Here is a 26,999-nt window from a genome sequence, read left to right on the forward strand (position 1 = left end):
CCAGGTAGAAAAAAGACCTTACACTAACTATAGCTAAAGCCGGCCTAAAAGAATGCAGCCCAGTCCAAAGTACGTGCTGGGCTCTCAGGAATGTGACCCAGCCCAAACTCTGTGCTGGGCCACTCTCGAAAATCATCTTCACCATTGAAAAGCTGCAAACAGCTCTCCCTAAGTATATACTAATTCTATAAATATTCTTTTAAATCTTATAAAGAAGCTTGTACCGTATAAAAGGCTCCCAAATGTGACCTGAATTTGAATTATATCTAATACCTAGGCCGAAACTACAGTTTATGGGAAATAGGAACAATGGGTTTCTAGAGTCAGCTATGCCTGTCACAGTCATAGAGTCTTCAGCTTAGGCCAGCAGAGTTCCTTTAGGTTGTTCTTGTGCTGCATGGCAAAAGGGGGAGGAAAATGGGGTCTACGGCTCTCGAACACGTCCTAGCGGTCTCGAGGTCCACGGCCCTCCCTGATCCCTAACGCTTAGTGGGCCTCCGTGGCCGGCTCCCAACAATGGACATTGACCTTGGTGTGCCCGATCTGGTCTGAACCAGCCCAAGGTGTCCAACTGCCTCAAGGAAGGATGCACGAGAACATTTTCTATGCATAGCTGCAAGATGTGGTCAGCAGGCATAGATAACTCTTCGCCCTCAGCATGACCTGCATACAGGCACAGGACCTGAGGGGAAGGGTACATCCTGGGTTGGCCACTCCCAGGACTCCTCCCCATTTTCCAGCCCCTGCATGGGGCTATATCCAGGGTGTGCTTAGGTTGTCACTGAGTGTTTGTGTCACCCTGCATAAAGCATTATGAATGTATTTGTTATCAGCAATCCAATGACAATTGTGTTTTCATCAATGATAAGTGTAAAAATAGTCAGGGGACACCAGTAATCTTTGAAAACACTAACCATGTCTCAGTTTAGGAGGTCCTCTGAATTCAGGAAGCAAAATGTGAATGATGAGGGCAGGCTATTCTTGACAAGAGAAAGCATGGAAGAAAGTTTGCAGATAAGTGTTCTTGAAGACCATGTCTAATGGAAAATGCTGTTTTCTCTGCTTGAAATACTCCTTTTCCTCTCCTTTCTGGCCCATCTAGAACTTACATGAACCTTTCTTGGCCATCTAAATTCATTAAACTGTAGTCTTTCATTGTTTTGTAGTACTATGTACGTAAAAAGTACCAAATACTTGAGAACATAAAAATGAATAAAGTAGGGGTTCTGAATTGAGAGTAGCTCTTATTTTTATGTATCATTTATTTACCTGCTATTTAGATGTCTGAATCTGTTTTTACTTTTAAGCTTTAAGCTTTCCCAAGATATAAGCTTCAGTGTAGGGAGTTGCTTCACAGTGGTTATCATCTATGTCTTATACCTGTCACCTATTGTAAATGCAGCTTCCTATTAAAGATCCTAGTTTAGCAGATAGCAGAATATGAAAATATTTAATTGTAACACTGTATAACTTATCGTTCATAGGTTGTCCCAGTTTTGGTGCATCTCCTGTCTGCGATCAGCAGTGTTAGGCTTTACATTCCTAAAGACCTTCGGCCGGTGGACAATAGGCAGAGTGTTTTAAAATCAATACAGGTATGCATTAATTTTATAAGTTAAATTTTATATACATGTAAATAGGCTTTATGAAGAGGCAACTGAAAGGCTTTTAAATATATTGCTTTCTTTCAGAAAAACTATAAGTACCACCAGTAGTGGCAGTTATTTTTCATAAAAATAATACCAGCAAGGGCCAGACTCAGTGGCTCAGTCTGTAATCCCAGCACTTTGGGAGACCAAGGCAAGTGGATTGCCTGAGCCCGCGGGTTCGAGACCAGCCTGGGCAACTTGCTGAGACCTCGTCTCTACAATCAGTCAATCAATAAATTAGCCAGGTGTGGTAGCACGTGACTGTAGTTCCGGCTACTTGGAAGGCTGAGATGGAAGGATCGCTGGAGTCCACAGGTCAACGCTGGGGTGGCAGTGAGCATGCGATGGCACTAGCCCAGGCGACAGAGTGAGACTCCAGCTCAGATAAATAAATAAATAAAGGCAGCAGCAGATTTTCATGTAGACTTGTTCTCCCTTTGAATTCACCAACAAAGAGAGTTAAGTTAGTAAAGGACTCACAAAGGAAAACTGTGAACCATTAATCTTCATTATTGCATGCTCAGTGTTTTTCTTTATTCATTATGAGTGGAAGTAACTATAAACTCCATTAAAAGTTTTATGTATAAAATAATGTGCTGACAAGACTTTTAACTATTTTTAATATAGTTAATACATAAAATTGTTTTGTTTCTAATAGTAAAAATTACGGCTTTCTAGAAAACTTGATTTTCTAGTAGAAATGACTAACATAGTTATTTGGTCACTAAATATTTGAATAGCACTTACTGTGCAGTGAAGGCTCTGTACTAGAATCTGAGAAAATGAATATAAATAAATAGACTATTTTCTGTTTAGAGTAGGGTTGTTTTTTTTGTTTGTTTTTATTTTGAATGGGAGTCTTACTCTACCACCCAGGCTGGCTGGAGTGCAGTGGCACACTTGTGGCTCAATCTCCTGGGCTCAGACGATCCCTCTACCACAGCCTCTTGACTAGTGGGGACTACACATGTGTACTACCATGCTCAGCTAATTTTTTTGATCTTTTGTAGAAATGAAGTCTCACTGGATTGCCCAGGCTGGTTTCAAACTCCTGACTTTAAACGATCCCACCTCAATCTTCCAAGGTGCTGGAATTACAGGAGTGAGCGACCACGCCTGGCCAAAATTAATAATTCTTAAGTTATATTCCAAAGGCAGACTTCCTGAAATGAATGATTCTCTGAATAGTTTTATAAAATTTGTATGTAGATGTAGATATTTTTTCCAAAAAATCACTCCTAAAAAGTTTTTTTGTTTGTTTGTGTTTTGAGTCAGGGTCTCACTCTGTCACCTAGGTTGCAGTGCAGTGGCAGCCTTGACCTTCTGGGCTTAGGCAGTCCTTCCACTTCAGCCTCTCAAATAGCTAGGACTACAACAAACATGTGCCAGCACGCCCAGCTTATTCTTTTATTTGTATTGTTTGTAGAGATATGAGGTCTTGCTATGTTGCCCAGGCTGGTCTCAAACTCCTGGACTCAAGCAATTCTCCTGTCTTGGCCTCCCAAAGAACTGGCATAAGCTACCGCACCTGGCCCTGAAAAGTAAATACTGTTCGTCTGGTGGTAAATAAATACATCTTATAAGTTGAAGTGTTAAGTCCCACTGAAATTTGGTTTTTTTAAACATTTTCAAACTAGTTGTCATAGTTATGAGCAGAGATACATAATCATTAAATTTTCCTGAGTAATGCCATTATTTTGAAAAATCTGATTATTTTGTGCTTCTAACTTAGGCCAATTTTTATTTTACTAAATATCTGGTGATGAAATATTTCTGCTTTGGCATTAACTTTTGCAGTAACATAATTGAGTCTCAATTTTGCCTCATTATTTACACAAGGTTGTATTGTTGTTTCTCTTGGTCCTTCATAGCCATCACGTGCTGAGAAACCATAGAAAGAAGAATCAGGGAAACAAGCCTGCTAATATAACCCTTCACTTAATGACTGGAAATTTCTTAAGCTTTCGACCTATAATTTTAGTGGTTTCTATGTTCTGAACATCATGCCTGTCGACTCAGTTTCTTTATGTAATAAAAGTTGACCAGGTTGACATACAAGATTCTGTGATTTTACATTGACATCTAGCCCTCTTTGATTAGGGCAAACATACATCTGGAAACTACTCTATGCACTTACCAAAGATATCAGTCTCTTAAAAGAGTTTGCATTATTTAGAACAGCAATGTTTGGATGTCTTTGAACCCTTTACATTTGTGTTTTATACTTAACGTGCTCTTCCCACAAACCTCCAATTCCTAACTAGCCAAATCCTGTCTTACTTTTAAGGCTTATCCAAGACACTGCAGTTTTCCACCAGCCTTCAATGAGCTTATATCTTCTCTGCACTCACATGCTTATTAAATTTAACTATTAATCTTGTTTTTAAAAAAATAGCTAGCAAAAGTTTATCTCTTCCAAGCTGGGCTCGGTGGCTCAGCCTGTAATTCCAGAGCTTTGGAAGGCTGAGGTGAGTGGATTGCCTGAACCCACAGGTTCAAGACCCGCCTGGGCAACTTAGCGAGACCTCATCTCTACAATAAATCAAAATTAGCTGGCATGATAGCGTGCACCTGTAGTTCCAGCTACTTGGAAGGCTGAGGTGGAAGGATCGCTGGAGCCCAGCAGGTCGAGGCTGCAGTCCAATCTGGGTGACAGAGTGAGACTCCAACTCAAAAAAAAAAAAAAAGTTTATATCTTCCAACTCAGTAGTGTTCTCCCCAGGTATCAGCCCTAAGGAAATAATCTGAAAATTGCAAACAATTTGCACATAGATGTTCAATACAGAATTTTTTATGGTGACAATAAGTTACAACAACTTAAATATACAATGCTTGTTATCAGTAAGTTGTGCCACATCCATCACTATCAAACTGTGTGACTACTAGATTTACTAGTCAGTTATTATATCTCTTTATCAGTAAATCATAGTACAGCGTTAGAAAAGAGTTTTCAAAAACAAATGCAATGGAAAATGCTCTACAATTTAAATGAGAAAAAGATGAAATTATATATGTAGCATCGTTTTTATTTTTATGTCCACTTGCATAGAAAAAAATATTGAATTTGCAAATTGATTTTATTTGTTCTTCCTAATTTTGTCTATAAGTGAAAATGAATTTTACATATTTTGTTTCAGGAAGTTCTGAAACGTTTTCCTGATGGCGTTCCCTTATTAGATCCTATTGATGATATGGGCATTCAAGATCAAGGGCTGAAAAAAGTCATTCAGAAAGTAGAGGCTTTTGAGCATCGAATGTATTCTCATCCACTTCACAATGATCCAAATTTGGAAACTGTGTATACACTTTGTGAAAAAAAAGCACAGGTATGGCAGAAAATTAGTTTTATAGTAAAATTCTATTTGTTTTACTAATTGAACATGCATTTCTCATTTTCTTGTCATGTTGGCTTTATTAGCTAAAACAGGAACATGTTGGCTATCTTTTAAGTAAACTATCAATTCTGTGACCTGTCACTTCTCATCAGCAAGACAAAATAAAGCTCACTTTGCTATAGTTTAGTATTTCACATATGGTTTTGTTAGTTTTTTTCTTCTTTTTAAAAATTGAGATATAATTCACATAGCATAACACCCTTATAAAGTGTCCAACTTAGTGGTTTTTAGTGTATTCTCAGGTATTTGCAGCCATCACTGTAATCTAATTTCAGAACATTTTAACAACCCAAAAAGGAACTTTATACCCATTAGCAGTCACTCTCCATTTATCCTTCCTCCAGCTCCAGACAACCACAAACCTTCTTTCTTTGTGTGAATTTGCATATTCTAGACATTTTCTATAAGTAGAATCATGTAATAGGTTTGTGGCTATCTTCTTTCACTTAGCATGATAACTTCAAGATTTATCCATGTCGTAGCATGAATCAGTACTTTATTCCCTTCATAGTTGAATAATTTTCCATTGTATGGATATACCATATTCTGTTTACTTATTTATCAGTCAGTGGACATTTGGTTGTTTTCCCTACTTTTTGACTAATATAAATACTGCTGCTGTGAGCATTTGTATACAAGTTTTTGTATACATGTTTTGATTTCTCTTGAGTGGAATTGGGTAGAATTGCTGGGTCAAATGGTAGCTCTATTTTTAACTTTTGGAGAAACTACAAAACTGTTTTGCAGAGTGGCTACACCACATTTCATTGTCTCCAGCAATTTATGAGAGTTCCAGTTTCTCCACATTCTTGCCAACATGTGTTATTGTCTTTCTTTTTGCAACCAACCTCATAGTGTCAAGTGGTAGTAGTTTAGCTTGTTAGGATAATTAGCTATACTCTCTAACCAGTAAAAGTATTTTTATAACCATTCTGTATAATGAATTTAGAAAAAGCTTTTTGAAGTGAATACATTCCTTTCGCTATCCACTTCTTTTCAACTAGTATGAGCTTAAAACCTCTCTGTACCCACATGCTTATTATATTTAACTATTATACTACACAAACCTCACTTCCTCCATGAAACTTACAACCTCTTGTTATTGTGCTTTTTCAGCACTTTATCAGTTTTCATTGCACAACACTATATCCATACATTTGTCTTTCTGTCTCACAGACTAGATTTTAAGCTCCTTAGGATCAAGTGTTTCATTGTAACTTACTTTCGCTCTCATAATGGTCTATCTTTATAAAATAAATGCCCAGTGTTTGTTGGATAGATACTTGAGTAGTAATTTTTTGTTTTAATAGAGTAGTATGTTTTTAGTTTATAGTTTTAAAAGCACTCTCTCTTACTAGCTTTGTTGTGAACTAGCACCACGTGACCCCATGCCACTGTTTGCTCTCAGTGAACACATCTAACACCATGCTGTAGCCCACCATGAAGTACTTCTAGTCCTCTCCAGGAAAGTACTTTACAGGATGAGGAAATTGAGACTCAAAAAGCTTGAGTTACTGGGTACATTGTTATCTGTGGGGGATGATTCTAGGGCCTCCGATTCCAAAACCCTCAAATGCTCAAGTCCCTGATGTTAAATGGTGAAGTATTTGCATATAAACTGTGCATATCTTCTGTGTAATTTCACTTGTTTTCTTTTCTCTCTTAATGTGGCTACTAAAAAATTTAAAATTACATATGCAACTCACATTAGACATTGCTGTTTAAGATCTTTTCCTACACATTTATAAAATAACACAAGTATACAGCTGACCTTCCATATCCATGGGTTCCACCTCTGTGAATTCAACCAAATATTAATGGAAAATATTGGAGGAAGATCATGCCCATACTAAACATGTACAGACTCTTTTGTTTGATTTAAATAGATAGGGTCTCACCCTGTCATTCAGACTGGAGTGCAGTACTATGATAAAAGCTCACTTTGGCCTCTAACTCCTAGACTCAAGCTGATCCTCCTGCTGCAGCCTCCCAAGTAACTGGGACTATAGGTGAGACCCACTATACCCTCAAGACTTTTTTTCTCCTTGTCACTAATACGTAAACAGTATGGTGTAATAACTATTTATATAGCATTTGCACTGCATTAGGTATATTACAAGTAATCTAGAGATAATTTAATTTTAATAATTTTATTTAAACCAATATATAAAATATATTTTAGTATTTTTATATTCAAAACATAAAATTATTGAGAAAGAAATCTTAAATATTGGGACTCTCTTTTACTGCCTTGTCAACTTTATGAGCCTCATAGTACTTAGCACAGTCTTTTGCTCTGCTCATATAGGCATCCTCAGTTACTTCAGTCAAAAAAACCCTAGAGAACAGTTGTTGTGTTTTTCCTGATAGGCCTCATAAGTCATGCTAGATAAGTATAGCATTGTCTAGCAGGGAAAGCATCGCTTCCTATGATAACTGCATTATGGCAACACATTATGGCAAAGTAAAACCACTAGGAGCTTGGATTTCAGGGTCTGATAACCTGGATTTGAATTCATCTTTATTATTCAATAGCTCTGTGATCTTTTTTTTTTTTTTTGAGTTGGAGTCTCACTCCATCTCCCAGGCTGGAGTGCAGAGGCACCCTTGCGAACACCCCAGCGTTCACCTGCTGAGTTCCAGTGATCCTTCCAAGTAGGAAGGCCACCAAGCCCAACTAATATTTTTATATATTGTAGAGACAAGGTCTCGCCAAGTTGCCCGGGCTGGTCTTGAACCTGCGAGCTCAGGCATTCCACTCCCCTTGGCCTCACAAGGTGCTGGGATTACAGGCTGAGCCACCAGACCCGGCCAACTCTGTGATCTTAACCAGTTTACTTAGTAATTGCTGTGTGCCTCCATTTTTCTTGTCTATAAAATGTAGATTTAATATTACTTCCCTACTTTTTAGGATTGCTGTAAGAATTAAATGAAATAATATAAAGCATTTGAAATAGAGCACATAAGAAGTCTCTCAATAAATACCAGTTTCTTCTCCTTAGTTTGAAGCTTAATAAACAGTCTGCAAAATTCCAGGATTTTTTGAGTTTAAATTTCTCAAAGCTTAAAACCTCCACTTCAGGATACCATCATTTTCTTGCTTTTGTACTACCATACTCCTGTTCCAGTTGGAAATTATGTAATATTTACTAATTAACTGAATTTTAAAACTCATCCATTCTAAAGGATAGCTTCAAGATAACATTTTCATTTTAAGCTTTCTTCTCTATCTATTGAATAAAGGCCTATTCTGTTTCTAAAGCCATTTACAGCTTAGGCAAATTTGTGATATAATTTGAAGGAAGACTTTTCAGGGGTTCATTATGGAAATATAGATAGTCACTAGTAAAGAGTTATATATCCTCATCTTTCTTTCCCTGTTCTCTATGCTACCCCCTAATTTCCTAAGAATAAAAAGCTGGAGCTGGTGGGATTGATACTTTAGGAGCATTATTAGTAGTTCAGTGAATCCCATCTAGGGAGAGCCCATACTAAATTCAACACTCTATACCCTCCGGTCTCCCTTGTCTAGCTCCTGACTATCTGGCTCACTCCCCTTCTTCTAACCTTCCTTCTTACCCCTCTTCATTTAAGCAAAACCTATGCTCTATTTCTCATCTTCTTAAGCTTTTTACTGTTTCTAATACCTCCCTGCTCTGCCTCAAATATTCAAGTGGACATTTTATATTTTGCATGTACTTAAATTTTAGGTAATATATAAAAACTTTTAAGATACATCATTAGTCTGTGGCCATACCACCCTGAATGTACCTGATCTCTTCAGGTACATCATTTATCTTGTATAGTATCCTGGGAATGTATCTAAGAAGTTCCTGTATTCCACTCCTCCTTACCCCCTAGCTTTGAAGCTTTAACCCAGAGGTATGTTGTAAGATGTCCTTAAAGTATTTTTTTGTTTTATGAATAAATCTCATTGTACATGCTTTATTATTGAACTTTTTAAAATACTTTTGTATACCTTAGATTGCAATAGATATTAAATCTGCAAAACGAGAGCTGAAGAAAGCAAGAACAGTCCTACAAATGGATGAACTCAAATGTCGCAAACGTGTTTTAAGAAGGTTGGGATTTGCTACATCTTCTGATGTAATAGAGATGAAAGGACGAGTGGCTTGTGAGATAAGCAGGTAAAATCTAGTTGTTTTCCTAGAAAGTTGATTTTAAAATAGAATACTTCTTAAATTAAGGTTATTGAAGCATCAGCGAGCTGTGGTTGCACCACTCACTTCAGCCTGGGTGACAGAGTAAGACTCTGTCTCTTAAAAAAAAAAAAAAAAAAAAAGAGGGCTATCAGTCTTTAGGAAAAAAAGAACTTTCTTAAAAATACAAAATTTAGCCGAACTCGGTGGCTCAGCCTGTAATCCTGTGCTTTGGGGGGCTGAGGTGAGTGGATTGCTTGAGTCCGTGGGTTCGAGGGCCGCCTGGGCAACTTGATGAGACCTCATCTCTACAATAAATCAAAAAATCAGCCGGGCATGGTAGCGCATGCCTGTAATTCCAGCTACTCAGAAGGCTGAGGCGGAAGGATCACCGGAGCCCAGTAGGATGAGGCTGCAGTGGCCAGGAGCGTTCACCGCACTCCAGTCTGGGCGACAGAGTGAGACTCCAACTAAAAACAAAACAAAACAAAGTTTGTTTAGTTCTTTCCACATTAAATATGGCTTTGAACCATAAAATTGAGAAATTAGGAAACTCTCTTGAATATCAGAAATTAACACAAGCACCCCCAGCGTTTGGATGTATTTCCTTTGACTTGATTTTAATGCAGTTTTAGTTTTCTCACCTTGAAACTTAGTCTGGTAACTGTTATCCTTTCTATGTATAACATATTTTACTAAATTTGGGGCTAACAATATGGTTTTACAGTAGAGTCTATTACAGGCCACAACTTAAATTTGTTTTATTTTCTGTTTTAGTAATCTTTTGCCACAATACAAATGACGTCAAAACTAAATGAAGAAACAATAACAGTTATTTTACTCTCATGGTTTTTATGGATCAGAAATTCAGGAAAGGCTGGCTCATTACGATGATTTTTGTCTCAGGGTGTCCTGGGATTGCCATCAGTCAGGTGTTTAAACTGGAGTGGTAGGTGTCTGGAGCTGCTAGGAAATGTCAGGAAGTGTTCACTGTTGCGAATGCACATGCTCTGTGTATGTGTTTCCATCAGTCAGCTGCTTCATGTGGGCTCAAGATGGTAGGACAACTTATATGGAGGATAAGCCTCCAGTGTGAGTATTCTAGCAGGCTATGTTAGATGTTACATCATGTTTTCTTTTCTTTTCTTTTTTTAAAGTCAGAGTCTCACTCTCTCTCACCCAGGCTAGAGTTCAGTGGCATGATCACAGCTCACTGCAGTCTCGATTTCCTGGGCTCACCTCAGCCTTCTGAGTAGCTGGGACTATGGGCAAGTGCCACCACACCAGCTAATTTTTTTATTTTTTTAGTAGAGAGGAGGTCTCACTATGTTGCCATCCTGCACTCAAGTGATTCTTTCATCTCAGCCTCGCAAAGTGCTGGGATGTATAGGCGTGAACCACTACACCAGGCTTGCATCATCTTTTCTGACCTAGCTTTACCTTTTGTAACCTATCTTGTATATCATGTAGCATCACTTATACCACATTCTCTTAATTACGGATGAGTCATAAGCCCCCTCACATTCAAGTGGAGGATAATTCACTTCCTCCTCTTAAAGGGGAAGCAGTTGTTGTCCAATAGAACTTTCTGTGATGATGGAAATGGATCTGTATTGTAGCCACAAGCCATATGTGGCTATTTAGCACTTCATATGTGGTTAGTGAGACTGAGGAACTGAATTTTAAATTTTACATAATTTTAATTGAAATTGTAATTGCCATATGTCTTCATAGATCAGTGCAGTTCTAGAAGAACATGTGATATAAGAAATGCTGTTGTGGCCATCTTTAGAAAATACAAGTTATGACATTGTCGTAATAATTTATCAGTTATTTCCCATCATGAGTAATGTCTCCTGCCTTGTTTTGCCAATACAGTAATCATCATTTTCAATTAATCCATCAAAGACATTTTTCAATCAATTTCTTAGGTCGTGAGAATGGCCCTAATGGACAGGACAAGATAATTACAGGCCTTGTAAATGGTTTCAGAATTCTTGGTGAAGACATATTTATTAAGCTTGCTCTGATGTTATAAACTCAGGTGTCTACGTAGAGCCAGGTGACTGTGGTGAACAGACAACTCTTGGCCACTAAAAGGCAGTAGTGAATACCTAGCCCTAGTCTGTTGTTATCACAGGATAATGTGATATCATATTTTAATTGATAATTAATACCCAAGATTCAGTCTAGACACAACATGGGTCAACTGATTCATATGCTGGAGTTAATGTTATTGGAATTATTACTTCTGTTATTACCTGGTGTTTAGTAATTAATGTAGAAATTAATTTCCCTTAGGTATTACAGCTAGTTTTAGTCTACATTTTGTTTGTTCAGCTGTAATATATAATATCAACATTTGTTAATTTTCCCCAAACTTTGCAAAAACTTGGGCGTCATCCTTGACTCCTCTCCTCTCTGTCCTTCCACATCATCCTTTTTCCTATACCTCCATTGCTTTCTTAAACACTTCTACTGACTAATGCACATCCTTCTTTATTCCTTGCCTAAATTACTGCAGTAGCCCTCCTGATTTTCATGGCCTCCTGTCCTGAGTTTCTACATCCTTTAGACTTCATTCAGAGTATTCTTTCTTCATTCAGAGTATTCTGTTTGGTAAAAGTCCCTCAGTGATTACTATTGCTTTTAGGATAAATACCATAATTTAGTAATTCTTTCTCTCCCTCTCTAGCCTATCTATTGCCACAGCCCACACATGTTACTTTTGCTTAGCATGACCTTCCCTTCACCCCTTGCCCCGTATCCTTCTATTTCTACATACTGTTTCTAGGGTCTTCTGAAACTTTCTCTGAACTTCTTCAGTCTGATTTAAGCCTCCTCAGCTCTTTTTTCATAACTATCTGTGTAAATCTTTGTTAAAGCACTCTGTTAGATCACTGTGATTATTGGCTCACTTGTCTACCTCTCCTTTAGACTCTAGCACCTTGATATAGTCTTTCCTCATCTGTATTGTTGCCCTTTTTGCTTGACATTACTCTTAGTTTATCATTAAGAACCCAAGTTTAGTTTTCTTTTATATTTGAATTGTAACTGTTGGTATAGATTTATTATGTTTTAGACATCATCTAAAAAATAAAGACAGTTTATTTTTTAAAAATAGAGTACAAGGCCAGGCTTGGTGGCTAAGCCTAGCATTTTGGGAGGCCAAGGCTAGCAGATTGCATGAGCCTGCGGGTTCGAGACCAGACCAGGCAACTTGGCGAGACCTCGTCTCTACAATAGATAAAAAATTAGCCGGGCATAGTAGCATGCACCTGTGGTTTCGGCTACTTGGATGACTAAGTTGGACAGATTGCTGGGGCCCAGCAGGTCGACACTAGGGTGGCTGTGAGTGTGCCACTGCACTCCAGCCTGGGTCAGAGTGAGACTCCAACTCAAAAAAATAAAAATTAAGAATAGAGTACATGACCGGGCTCAGTGGCTCAGCCTGTAATCCCAGCACTTTGGGAGGCCGAGGTGAGTGGATTGCCTGAACCCGCGGGTTCGAGACCCGCCTGGACAACTTGGCGAGACCTCATCTCCACTATAAATAAAAAACTAGCCGGGTGTGGTAGCGCACGCCTGTAGTTCCAGCTACTCGGAAGGCTGAGGAGGAAGGATCGCCGGAGCCCAGCAGGTCGAGGCTTCGGTGGCCGGGTGCGGCCACTGCACTCCAGTCTGGGTGACAGAGTGAGACTCCAACTCAAAAACAAAAAGAATATAGTATAATTACTATATGGGTCCATTAAACCCTTATATAAAGTAAGATACTTTATGGAGCCTGATTATAAAAGTCTAGAAGCATCATCATTATAGTCTTTTTTTAGTTGAGAATTCAGAATTTTTCATTTTCTACCCATTATGGCAAGAGGAAAACTAACTGAAGATATTTTGCAATTATTACACAAATCAGAAGGTAAATACAAAAAGACAAAATGTACTCTAAACAAAGTAATGGTGGTAAAATTGACTGTGTAAGCAAAATCTCAAGCCCTAGGTAACTTTTGAGCTCAATAATCAATACATGAACAGCATATGTCTAGAGACAAATGTGAAATATGAGATACTCATTCACTTGGTCATTCATCAGAAAGGGCCAAATTGTGTCATGTTTTGCTACCATCCATTTTGCTAAAAGGACTTGGAATAACAACCTTTCATCTTTTATGATTTGTGCACCAGAATTTCTTGATACACTTCACAAGTGGGCAAATAGGCAGTTGTATATATAAAGAAATTAAAAAGAAACAGATGAAATGAAAGAAGTTTGTTGGATTATTCTAATCTTTATAACATATTATCTAAAAAGTCTGAATATGAAAGTGTTTTACAGTTATGAAGCAAAGATGACCTTTCAACAAAATCAAGTTGTCAATTTTTAAAATACTGATTTTTGATGATACAAAAGAGAAACCAAAAATAGTAAACTAGAACTTAAAAGAGATGTATTTGAAATCTGGAATCATAGTACATTTTGACAGTGGAAGTGCAAGAAGAAACAAAAGTAATGATTAGTTATACCTATCTCCTAGAGATGTACTAGAGAAATCTATAATTGCATTTACTAGGTGAATATTTTCTACTCTAAGACATTTTTCCTTGAACTCAATGAGTATTTGCATTTAGGTATTGGGGATTTTTGTATATAATTTTTGTAATGCCCATTTTACATTCTTTAAATATTGGTAATTATAAAGACTTTCCTTAAATAAATATTTGTCACTCCAATTGATTACTCCTTAAGGTCAGATAGTAGATTTGATTAAAAACTTCATGTTAAAGATATGTGTCTGTGCATATGTGTCTTTATATTCTAACATTTCAGAGGGGTTTTTGGTTTTTTGTTTTTGTTTTTGGTATTGTAGTGCTGATGAACTCCTTCTAACTGAGATGATGTTTAATGGCCTTTTCAATGACCTTTCTGCAGAACAAGCAACGGCATTATTGAGCTGCTTTGTGTTTCAAGAGAATGTGAGTTAATAGATTCAGCACATCTTATTTATTAATTCCTACATGTAATTTGGCTTTTTAAATATGGATATTTTTAATTATGAAATATTACTTCATGTTTATAGATTATGGGCAGGTTAATTAGAAATCAAAACGACTTAAACAAGTGTAGTAAGAAAGAAATAATTAAAAATATATTCTTGGAAAGGAGAGTAAAATAGGATTTTATTTTTAGGCAGTCACCATTAATCAGATTACAGGCTTTAAATTTGTTCTTTAATCCTATTCATTTAACATCTGTCTGGCCTAGTCAGAAAGTCCTAGAAAGAAAATGTTGAGTGAGAGCAAAACTAGGACAATCTAATAAAAATGAAGAGGGATAGTGAGGTTGAAATTAACACCTCTCTTCCTCACCAGTATTGAATAACTATGAAGCAGTTGATCTTATTAGAAACTGAAGTATTAGTTTTCATGGGTGCAAAGTTTGAGGCAGTGATCATAAGATTCTTGTTGGTTTAGCAATAATTTTTTTCCTATGAGTAATCTGAGTTCACTTTCAACAGCCGTAAAAAAATAAAAAAAAAAAATACTGACTGGAACACAAAAGAACACTAATGATCTTAGTACTACATTCCATAAGCCAGTATGATTCACTTTTAAAAGTAAAATATTTTGATTTGCATTTCAAATTTAAGACTGTTTATTGTGGATAAAGTAGATAAATAGAATGAGATAAAGGATATTTGCATTCTAAAAATTATCTGATATAGCTATCTAAATTTTTGGAGGACCTTTTACTGTAGTTTAACATTTAAATAAATTGTGACTCACGCCTATAATCCTAGCACATTGGGAAATGGAGGCAAGGGAATTGCCTGAGTTCAGGGGTTCGAGACCTGCCTGGGCAACTTGGTGAGCGTCTCTACAATACATAAAAAAATTAGCCCAGCATGGTGGTGCGCGTCTGTAGTTTTGGCTACAAGGAAGACTGAGGCGGAAGGATCATCTGAGCCCAGCAGGTCCAGACTGTGGTGGCCATAGGCATACCACTGCACTCCAACTCAAAAAAAAAAAATGTGTAAGACTATTTTTTTAAAAGCTCTACCATTGGTATGTTTACCTGTTAACTAGTTCCCTAATTATTAATCAGATCGGATATATTACTACTTGAAGTAGTTGGGTACTTTTCTCTCAGGTCCCTATTTACCTGATTAGTGACAGTGAAAACAAAAGGACAATAATCCAGAAATGGACTTTTTTGTCTTTTGTTTTGTTTTTGAGTTGGAGTCTCACTCTGTTGCCCAGCCTGGAGTGCATGATATTGGTCACCGCAGCCACGACCTCCTGGGCTCAGGCAATCCTTCCACCTCAGCCTCCAGAGTAGCTGGGACTTCAGGTACATGCCACCATGCCCAGCTAATTTTTTAAATTTTTTGTAGCAACTAGGTCTTGCCATGTTGCCCAGGCCTGGTCTCAATCTCCTGAGCTCAGGCAGTCCACACACCTCGGCCTAGCAAAGTGCTGAGATTACAGGCATGAGCTACTGCGCTCGGCCCAAAAACAGTTTATTCTCTCCTGAGATTGTCTGCCATGTACCTTTGAAATAATTTATAGAATATTATGTTTGCTGTTTTTCTTTTTACTTTCAAAATTTTGTTACATCAATTTTCAAGACAATAGTTAAGGACATTTGTCAAATTTCCTTTGAATGGGAAGGTTCAGAGATTTAGTTTTATAGATTGTTTGGGGATTAGTGGTCTTTTACCATGGCAAACTTTGTCTATGGCTAATGCTTGCATTGTGTTTTTTTTTAATTTATTTTTTGTTTGTTTGTATTGTTTTTAATGTGGCACTGCAATAATTTTGTCTTCTGAGAGACCATTACATGTTACCTCTTCAAAGGAGTTGGGTTTAGCCAAATCAGAACTCTTAAATCTTGGGGCAAGATGTCACTAAATGCAGTTAAGATTTGTTCAGTGAAACCTCACTGTGTTATGTGTAGTCTCATTGATTCTTGTGGTGGTGCCTTTCAACACTGAGGTGGAAAATTGTACTAAAAGTCACATGGATTTTTCTTGATACTTTTAGCAGTGTTTTCTAAACAAAAAAAAAAAGTAAGCCTAGTAACATGCTTGTTATAAGTAAGGCGAAATTTGCTTGATATTTTTTATTTATTTATTTATTTTTATTTTTTTTTTTTGAGTCGGAGTCTCACTCTGTCGCCCAGACTGGAGTGCAGTGGCCGCTCCCGGCCACCGCAACCTCGACCTGCTGGGCTCCGGCGATCCTTCCGCCTCAGCCTTCCAAGTAGCTGGAACTACAGGCGCGCACTACCACGCCCGGCTAATTTTTTGATTTATTGTAGAGATGAGGTCTTGCCTGCCCAGGCGGGTCTCGAACCCACAGGCTCACGCAATCCACTTACCTCAGCCTCCCAAAGGCATGGAATTACAGGCTGAGCCACCGAGCCCAGCTATATTTATATTTTTAAATGTGTTTCTAAAACTAGGCCCCCACATTTTCAGTAACATTAAAAGCAATTTAAAATTACATAAATATTTATAGTGTAAGGATGAAGTATCTATAAATATTTATTAAGCATCCTTTGTGGACAATGCACAGATCTAACCAGTAGAGATACATTAGAAATTTCTGCTTACATGATATTTATATGCTAGTGTCAAGTGGCAATGAAGGCTTTTAAGAAAAGTCATCAGAAGACTTGAAAAGAGATCACTGGAGGGGATGGTGTTACTTTTAAATAAGATGATTAGAAAAGGTCTCACTAATAAAGTAAAATTTATATTGAGACCTATAAGAGGCTGGCTGCGGTGGCTCGCACCTATAATCCCAGCACTTTGGTAGGCCACAGTGAGAGGATTGTCTGAGCTCTCGGGTTCTAGACCTACAAGAAAGATAGGAAATAAACTGTTCATACATCTGGTGGAAGAACATTGGTAAAATCACAATTAGCTTCCTTATATCAGGACCATTGCTTTCTACATACAGTGACCAGCAGAGGGGAAGGTGATCAGTAACTGTTGACCGTGAATAGACATAATATCAAAGACATTTAGCAATCTTGCATTCTTTACTCTGTTAAACTGAGATGTTGGGGTCCTTCTGGCCATTTTGCTTTTTCGTTGTCAATATTTTTTGGTTTTAGCAGGAAAAGAAAATCTGATTCATGATTTATTACATACATGTATGCATGATTCAGATAAAAACCAAGTCCTATATAACTACTGATGCTTAAAATAAAGGCAGATGTATTATAACTAACTTATAATTGCTTTTTTAAAAATGTACCTATAATTACTTTTAATCCTGTCCTATATATACAAGCATACTGTTCTTCTAGTAATTTTATTTTTATATAGTAACTCTACCTTGTCAAAATGTTTTCACAAATAATGTCTTATTCTTATCACAATCCTATCAGTTTCAAGGATCTGATTTTATTTTATTTTATTTCTCTTTGAAAGGGTACGAAACCCATATACAGAATTTAAGTGACTCGTCCAAGTTCATTTGACTAGTTAGTGATAGAACTGAAACTCCATTATCTAATTGAGAAATTGACAAACTTTTCACCACTGGGAAAGCAACATTAAGAATACTAAAACTCATATTAAACTTATAACTGTCTTATACTTGATTAAAAAGCTAGAAACATCTGGGCAAATTAAAATTTGGTGGCATTATTTTTAATGTTTTTTATCCCAAATTTTCAGTTTCTACAGATTGAAACTTGCCTAGAAGCTAAAATTAAACTATGATAAAACTGTTTAATGTTGACATAACTAAGCTACCATATGTGTTTACAATATTTGTTCTCCTTCAGTTCCATTTATAGTCACAGAAAATAGCTAGTTAGCACTCTTTGCAAATTTAGCAGTGTAATATTTTCCTCTGAAATGTAATAAGAGAATATTATAATTTAGGATGAGAGGAGTAGTGATTTTGCTTATGGAAACTCAGTTGATTAGAAACTCTCAATGTTAGGTTCTTGGCTTTTATGTCTAATTTTTTTTTCTTTTATAGTCTAGTGAGATGCCCAAATTAACAGAACAATTAGCAGGACCCCTTCGTCAAATGCAGGTAAGATTTTTCTGAACTACATGTTTTATTATTAGAAGATTGTAAAATAAACATTTTTACAATCTAATTATAGTAGTTGATATTCCACAGAGACAACTTCTGTAGGGATTAAATATGTTACTTGATGTCAGACATGTAATTTAATGTTATTCTGATAACATCTTTTGTGAGTTTTATTTTAGAAATTGAACATTCTCCCCTGTCATTATAACGAATTGCTTAGCTTGACTGTGAATGCAGGTTGAAAACTGCATAATAGGAATAGGCTGTGCTGACAGTCAGGGCTTGTTTTATTTTGTTCCCCAGGATTAAGAATGGCATCTTGATAGACTCAGATTTAATTTAATTTTTTGCACATTTCTCCATTCTAGTTTATAACAATTTTTTTCAGTTATGAATTAAGAAAGGTAGATTTATTGAAGGAAAGATAAGTTGTGTAAGGGATACAATGGGCAGGACAGCAGTGAGAGTATCTGATGTCTGCTGCCTACAACAAAATTTTGAATCTGTTGTATCATAAATAATTGTTTATCTCTGAGTTCTGAAAACCACAGTAGTTTATAGTAATAAATTTGTCTGTTGTTGTTTTCTTAGGATGAATGGATTTTATCTATCTTTTTCAACATTAGACAGATAGGGAAAGATGAGCCAATGAATTTGAAGAGAGAAACCAAAAAATGTATCATAAAACGGCCCCTACACTGCAACATTTAACATCCCTTAGACTTACTAAGAAATTTAAAATTCCAGAACCGGCATCTTTATAAGCCTAGGAATTTTTGACCTTTTGCATTACCAAGTACAAAAGAATGAATTTAAGTTTCTTGTTATAGATAAAAGAAAATATTAAGATTTATATATTTTTAAGCATTGTTGGAGAAGAAAGTATTTTGCCATAGAATTTCTATTTCTCTGAATTTGTTTCATTATTGTCTTTGTTTTGTTGATAAAACAATTAGAGATTTGTTAAATGCTGCTCTTGAGTAATTTTAATGAAGAGCTCTGTTTTTTTGTAGAAAAGTCATCACTGACTAAAAATCATGCTCTTGATGTATTTTTCTTAGTTAACCACTTCATAATGGAAAAGCCAGCCATTTGTTCATTTAGCAACGGAACAGGCATTGTGCCTACTTAAAAGCAGAATTTCCACATTGCAAACATAATACCAAGGAAGGAAAAGGGCCTTATGACTTTAGAAACCTAAAGAAAAAAGCGGTGTGGGAGATCATAAGTAAGGAATTAAGTCTGTCTTTTATCTTTGAAGGAATGTGCTAAAAGAATTGCAAAAGTTTCAGCAGAAGCCAAATTGGAAATTGATGAAGAAACATATCTAAGCTCATTCAAGCCTCACTTAATGGATGTAGTATATACCTGGGCAACTGGAGCTACATTTGCCCATATCTGCAAAATGACAGATGTCTTTGAAGGTATGATTAAATTTTGTATACATGCATTCCAATATCACAGATACACTTAGGGTGGAATTGCTTTAGCTAAATACAAATAATATGTATTTTTATATTTGGTAATTAAACGGAATCCTCTGCCTATGTGGGTCAAAAATATTCTCCACAAATTCTTTCTATTATTCTTTCTATTATTGATAAACATAATCTGCTCATTATAAATTACTTCAGAAACTGTGCCATAGTCTCTGCGACCGTAAACAAACAGATGATCTTAGTAAGTCATTTTTTTTTTTTGAGTTGGAGTCTCACTCTGTCACCCAGACTGGAGTGCAGTGGCCGCTCCCGGCCACCGCAGCCCCGACCTACTGGGCTCTGGTGATCCTTCCGCCTCAGCCTTCCAAGTGGCTAGAATTACAGGCATGCGCTACCACGCCCAGCTGATTTTTTGATTTATTGTAGAGATGAGGTCTCGCTGCCCAGGCGGGTCTCGAACCCGCGGGCTCAGGCAGTCCACTCACCTCAGCCTCCCAAAGGGTGCGGGATTACAGGCTGAGCCACCGAGCCCGGCTAGTAAGTCATATTTGTGTAGGTATTTTTTTTTCTTTTCTTCTCTTGGTAAGAATTTAATTGTTTGCTATATAGTTACACCAAAAGTAGTCATACTGAAAAGGATCAATCATTGCATATCTAATAATAAACTTGACTTCAGTCAGACTATCATTGCAGCAATCAGATTAAATTTAATGAGCAGAATTTTAAGAGACCGAAGAATAGCTGTTACTCAACTGAAGAGAAATTTTAAATGAAAAAATAAAGGCAAGGAAAATATATAAAGAGTAATTATAAGTGAATTATAGAAAGCAAAAAATAACCAGAGTAGTTAAAACCATATTTATAAATGCTGTATTCATTGGGAAAAGGTTGGCTTATATAGATGTTTATAAGATAAATTATTTTTACTAAATTAGATATTTACAGTGAACTGTTTTAAAAATGAAAATAAATGAGTTACCCTTAATAGAGATTATTAGAATATTTTAAAAACTGTTACTCTTGCTTATAGGTTTAGTTTGGGAAAAAAATTACATTTTAACACACCCAATATTGTATGCTTTGCAACTGATATTATTAAACAAGTAATAGACTACTGATTTTACAAAATTAGTTACTTTTATGATGCTAGATTAAACTTCTGTGCAACAGAATATTAAAATTTTAACCTGAGGACCTTTACTGCATTGAACTTGATGGTTTTTTGTTTTGTTTTGTTTTTTGAGTTGGAGTCTCACTCTGTCACCCAGGCTGGAGTGCAGTGGCATGCCCACCGCCACTGCAACTTCAATCTGCCGGGATCAGGCAATCCTTCTGCTTCAGCCTTCCAAGTAACTGAAACTACAGGTGTGCACCACCGTGCTCAGCTGATTTTTTTAATTTTTTGTAGAAACAAGGTCTCACCATGTTGCCCAGGCTGGTCTTGAACCCATGGGCTCAGGCAAATCCTCTTGCCTCCACCTCCCAAAATGCTGGGATTATAGACATGAGCCACTGTGCCTGGCTTTGGGCTTTAAGGTTTTTAATGGTAAAGTTTTTAGTATGTTATTTTAAAATTATGATGTGCTGTCTTAGTTCTTTCCCTAAAGTTTTTACTTCCTTATTTCTTCCTTTATTTTTCCCCTTGTGTGCATACTTTTTAATTTCTAAACCTCCACTAAATGATCATTTAGTGAAATTGTCCCATATCATTCTTTGAACACTGAATATTGAATGCTGCTACTAGGAAGGCCATTGTTCATTAAGTAACTACTGTTATGGACACTGTGCTAAGAGGTTTATATAATTTACATCTAATGACCAAAATAGCAGTTTAGGGTAGATGATATTATCTCTACTTTGCCCAAGGAGTCTGTGGTAAATAATTTGGCTGATATGATGGGATGGCACCATGATGTACCTACCCCTAGTCTGTGTGACTACATACGGTAGTTGATAACTTCTTTTAAGGGCAATAACATCTTATCCTTAAATTTTGGATCACCTGGAGATTTCTTATACTTTACACTAGCCTATACCATCTCCATACACAGAAAATTCACACCTGGAGGAATGGTCAGACGATCTCAAATAGTTTATGATGGGTAGCAGCCCGAGTCTTTAAGAGAGGGAAGCATGACACACATACTCACCTCACTTGTGAACATTGTTTAACATACAGGAACTCAGGATAGCTGTGTGTTTCAGAGGCACAAAGCAGTCAAATACAGTACTATCTCTCTTCAGTCTGACATCTTTCGGGCACATAAGGATAAAGCTAATAACTGTTCTGTGCCTAAATAATTCTATTACTTGTTAATATAGTACTCATTTATGTAATATCTGTTTCCCTGAGAAATCAAAACACAATGACATTAAACAATAGTGGTACATAACAGGGAGTCGCATTTTTAGTTTTGTTTTGTTTGTTTTTTTTTACACACCTGTAGTTAGTCCCAGCACTTTGGAGACTGAGGCAAGAGGATCACTTGAGCCCAGTAGTTCAAGACCAGTCTGGGCAACATAGGAAGACCTTGTCTCTACCAAAAAAAAAAAATTAGCCAAGCATGGTGGCACATGCCTGTAGTCCCAGCTACTCAGGAGGTTCAGGCATCATCTGAGCCCAGGAAGTTGAGGCTGCAGTGAACCATGATAGTGCCACTACACTCCAGCCTGGGTGACAGAGTGAGATTCCCACTCAAGAAGTAGAGAAAGAGAGAGAGGAAAGGAAAGGAATGGGAGGGGGAAGGAAGGGATCAGAGGGAGGGAAGGGAAGAAAGGAAGAAGCAAAGGGCCGTAGACCTAGCTTGTTAAATGAGTAAATCTAAAAACAGAAAAAAACTGGCAAGTCAGTCCCATAAAATTGACTTTGTGGAGTATTTTTCTGCTTAAGTGGAAAAGCTATCACAGTATGGAAGATACAGTTCTAAGCTGCTAAACCGAAGACAGTTTGTAGTTCTTCCCAGATGCCACCTATGAGTTGACATTTTCCACAGCATACTAGCATTCCTGAAGTTTATTCTGTCCCCTTTCATTTCCTTGGGGACTATTTCTACGTCAGACTTTGCTTGAAATCTGAGTTTGAAAATCTGAGAAATTTATTTTCTAAACAATAACTTTAAGTTAGGTCTAAGAGCACAATTTTCATGTTTTTCTGGTCTGGTGTCATTAGATCACTTAGATCTTTTCTTTATAAAATTGGTATAGACTATATATTAACTCTTCAACTATTCTTTGGTATAAGTAGCAAAAAAGACTGAGAACTTTGATTTACTTAGGGTAGTTTTCCCAGCATACTATCTTTCTCTTTTTTTTTTTATTTTTACCATTTTATTTCATTCTGCCATTTCAGTAATAACCGTTCTCTTCTCATCTTGTTATTGTATGCTTTATATGATTGGAAAAATACTGTTATCAAGGCTGTAGCCCAAAGTACAGTCGTCTGTATTTCTACAGGCAGAAAGTAAATTGCTTTGGAACTTTCTAATGTGCTGTGCTCAGACCATATTTTTTCTTAATAGGATTCTTAATTTTTTTTTTTTTTTTTGGAGTTAGAGTCTCACTCAGTCGCCCAGACTGGAGTGCAGTGGCCGCTCCTGGCCACCGCAGCCTCGGCATGCTGGGCTCCGGCGATCCTTCTGCCTCAGCCTTCCAAGTAGCCGGAATTACAGGCATGTGCTAATTACAGGCATGTACGCCCGGCTGATTTTTTGATTTATTGTAGAGATGAGGTCTTGCTGCCCAGGCAGGTCTCGAACCCGTGGGCTCAGGCAATCCACTCAGCCTCCCAATGGCGCGGGATTACAGGCTGAGCCACCGAGCCCGGCTTAATTTTTTTTTTTTTTGAGTTGGAGTCTCACTGTGTCACCCAGACTGGAGTGCAGTGGCTGCTCCCGGCCACCGCAGCCTCGACCTGCTGGGCTCTGGCGATCCTTCCACCTCAGCCTTCTGAGTAGCCGGAATTACAGGCATGTGCTACTACGCCCGGCTGTTTTTTTGATTTATTGTAGAGATGAGGTCTTGCTGCCCAGGCAGGTCTCGAACCCGCGGGCTCAGGCAATCCACTCACCTCAGCCTCCCAAAGGCGCGGGATTACAGGCTGAGCCACCGAGCCCGGTTTAATTTTTTTTTTTTTTGAGTTGGAGTCTCACTGTATCGCCCACACTGGAGTGCAGTGGCTGCTTCTGGCCACTGCAGCCTCGACCTGCTGGGCTCCAGCGATCCTTCCGCCTCAACCTTCCGAGTAGCTGGAATTACAGGCATGTGCTACCACGCCTGGCTGATTTTTTTTTTTTTTTTTTTTAATTAGAGATGAGGTCTCACCAAGTTGCCCAGGCAGGTCTTTAATCCGCGGGCTCAGACAAGCCACTCACCTCAGCCTCCCAAAGCACGGGATTACAGGCTGAGCCACCGAGCCTGGCAGGATTCTTAATTTTTTATATGTAAAAATGAGTGTCTGATTATTTCATATCATGAGCCTCAGAAGTAGTTTTAATTCTTCAAACATTAAATGAGGCTAGTTAACACTGTAATGATATAAAACCTTGAGTTTTGGGCTTATCTGGTGCAAAAGAAGAGTTTATATTGTGATTCTGTTGAAGAATTTTGAAGACTTTATATAAATATTTTTTCTGTTGTCATCCTGAAAAAAAATGATAGAATGTCATTGTCTTTTATTTTCATCAAGCTAAATTTAAATGGCAGTTTAAACAAAATGAGCTGATGCCCAGGGTTTCAATCCACTAATCCATGTCATAGATCTGATGTGACAGAAACAGAGGCTGTTACTATTTATTCCTGACTCTGCATAAACAATGTGGTACTCTTAAAACTATGAAAGAAGAACAAAGCAGCTGCTTTCCACTGAGCAAGTATCATTAGGAAAGCTTCTATGATAAATTATCCCTTAAAACTATTTACTACACTTGTGCCAGCCATAGGTTTTTAAAGCAAATACTGTGAAGTGCATTCCCAAATCCTGTCGCCACCACATGTTCTCTCACATGCCTTTCAAATGGCAGTTTAACCTTTCCTAGGACAGAAGCCATCAGTGTCATGAGGGATTATCCAGTGGATTTGTTTTACTGTTGCTAATAATAATGGAGTAATATTTTATTAATGTGTTTCCATGTTTAAATTATGGCATGATTTTAGTATCTGGTACTTATTCATTGATGAGTAATTCTGAGACCCTAGTGGGAATCAGGCAATGTGGGAGTTCAGCCTAAGCTGAGGATTAGTGGTAAGTATAAGTTGCAGGATATACATGTGATCCTCACCTCCAGCCAAACTAGATAGAAGTATTAAGTTAAAGTCAGAGCACCAACTGTGGGAAACTGCTTTAGGGAATACCAGAAATCTGAAGGCTGAAGTACTGTTCAGGGGAAACTGCTGCTTTCTATCCTTAGTGAGAATGATGCTATTTTGTTCATGAACCAGGTAAGCCTGATGTTTATTAAAATACACTTGAAAGCATGTTGTCCCATATTTCCTTCAACAGGTGAATAAATTATGGTGTATCCCATAAAAAAGAAAAGAGGTACTGGTTCTTGACGTAATATGGACGAACCTTGAGTACATTAAGTCAAGTGAAAGAAGGCAGACACAAAGGCTACATGTTATATAATATCATTTCCATGAAAGTCCAGAATAGGCAAATCCATAGACACAGAAAGCAGATCAGTGGTTATGTGGACTGGAGGAAGAGGAGAATTGAATATGACTGCCTAATGGGAACGAGGTTTCTTTTGGGGAGGTAAAAATATTCTAAAGATAGTGATGATGGTTACACAACTTTGAATATACTAAAAACCACTGAATTGTGCACTTATTTTAGTTTAATTTTATGCTCTGTGAGTTATATCTCAATATGAGTTCTTCCAGAATGGTAATGTAAACCTGAATATAAAAAAGAGCAGTGACACCAAATTGTACACTTTAACATAGCTAAACTGATGAATTTCATGTTTTGTATATTTTACCACTATTTGAAAAAATTTTAAAGGGCCAGTGACAAGAAATAATTCAGTTTCTCTTTCTACACTGGCAAAACCAGAAGAAAAGATTTGTAACAAACTGTAGGTTAGTGTGTTTGTTTTTGGTTTTGGTCAGCTTCAGATAGCCAGGGAAGGGTCATGGCTTTGAAACTTCTGTCCAGCACCTAGTCAAGCTGGTCCTAATTCATGAGGTAGAAAGATTTTCAAAGCTGAGCATAATGAGAGCCCTTGGAGGACAGAGAACTGTAGTAGGTAGGAAAGATGCTAGATAATTCATTGCTTAACAGTAGTCTTCATTAATCCCGAGAAGGAGCAGCTTCTATGCTGCAGGCAGCTGTGGACAGTTAGTGTTTGCGCACACACAGAGTGATTTGTTGTGATTCTCTGTGGGCAACAACCAGAGCCATTGTGTGTACAACCCTGTACCTACTGGCCTCATTTTCTTGTTTGTTCTCTTGTTATCTGAAACGGTCAGAACTAAATTTTCCAGAAATAGAAGTGTTTACAAAATGTGACATGACAATGCTCTCTGACCTGGATGTACATTCACTTGCCTTGGTTTATTCTTCATCTTAGAAATTTACTCCGTATGGTTTGGTGTCTGATAACTTTTGCAGATTCTGATTATTAACATGAGTTACTCAAAGTTGTAGAAATACTAAGACATTATCAGATTGTGTTTCCTGGTACACATTTGAGATCAGTGAAAACAATGTTGTGGGAGAAGGCCTGTCTCTTTGATGTGTCCTACATAGCAGAAAACTTTGTAAAGGATTTCATTTCCGTCCTAAATGACCCGTGAGGATCTGCTGTGTTCCTTTTTTTTTTAAGTGCCATATATTTACATTTTAAGCCACTACCGAATTTGATTCCCTTCCAGTAGATTTTTTGGCATATACATTTAGTATCTGGTTGCATAGGTGACACGATGTTAATTCTCTCCTCTGTCCCAGCCCGTACCCCCTTCTCTAGATGCCCAGAAATTTCTGCAACTGGATTTCCTGCAAGACAGTATTGGAGGCTGCATTCCTAACAACTGAGAGCAGAAATGACAAATATAGCCAACATTTATTAAGTTCCTATTGTATTGTGAAAATTTGTTAGCACTTTACATACATTATTTCATTCATTTCTCACAAGAACCCCAGGAAGTTGAGATTATTGTCTCTATTTTGTAAATTAGTAAACTGAATTTTTTTAATTTTTGCCTCAAGTTTACTCTTTTTTTGTTGTTGTTTGAGTTGGAGTCTCACTCTGTCGCCCAGACTGGAGTGCAGTGGCCATTCCCGGCCACCACAGCCTCGAC

The 26,999-nt window shown here is 37.4% G+C and overlaps 1 protein-coding gene across 2 annotated transcripts in view; it reads left to right on the plus strand.

Annotated features, from left to right (window-relative positions):
* Positions 1 to 26,999, plus strand: part of SKIV2L2 (Ski2 like RNA helicase 2) — a 101,654-nt gene that overhangs the window by 66,833 nt on the left and 7,822 nt on the right. For both annotated transcript variants that reach the window (XM_021716388.1, XM_021716389.1), the window contains 6 exons: positions 1,485 to 1,595; positions 4,787 to 4,975; positions 9,029 to 9,192; positions 14,073 to 14,178; positions 18,202 to 18,258; positions 19,523 to 19,685. In XM_021716388.1, the coding sequence (XP_021572063.1) occupies positions 1,485 to 1,595; positions 4,787 to 4,975; positions 9,029 to 9,192; positions 14,073 to 14,178; positions 18,202 to 18,258; positions 19,523 to 19,685 (790 nt within the window). The remainder of the gene's footprint in view (positions 1 to 1,484; positions 1,596 to 4,786; positions 4,976 to 9,028; positions 9,193 to 14,072; positions 14,179 to 18,201; positions 18,259 to 19,522; positions 19,686 to 26,999) is intronic.

Source organism: Carlito syrichta, unplaced genomic scaffold (assembly GCF_000164805.1).
Source record: "Carlito syrichta isolate Samal-C Ts95f unplaced genomic scaffold, Tarsius_syrichta-2.0.1 Scaffold308804, whole genome shotgun sequence".
NCBI lineage: Eukaryota > Metazoa > Chordata > Mammalia > Primates > Tarsiidae > Carlito > Carlito syrichta.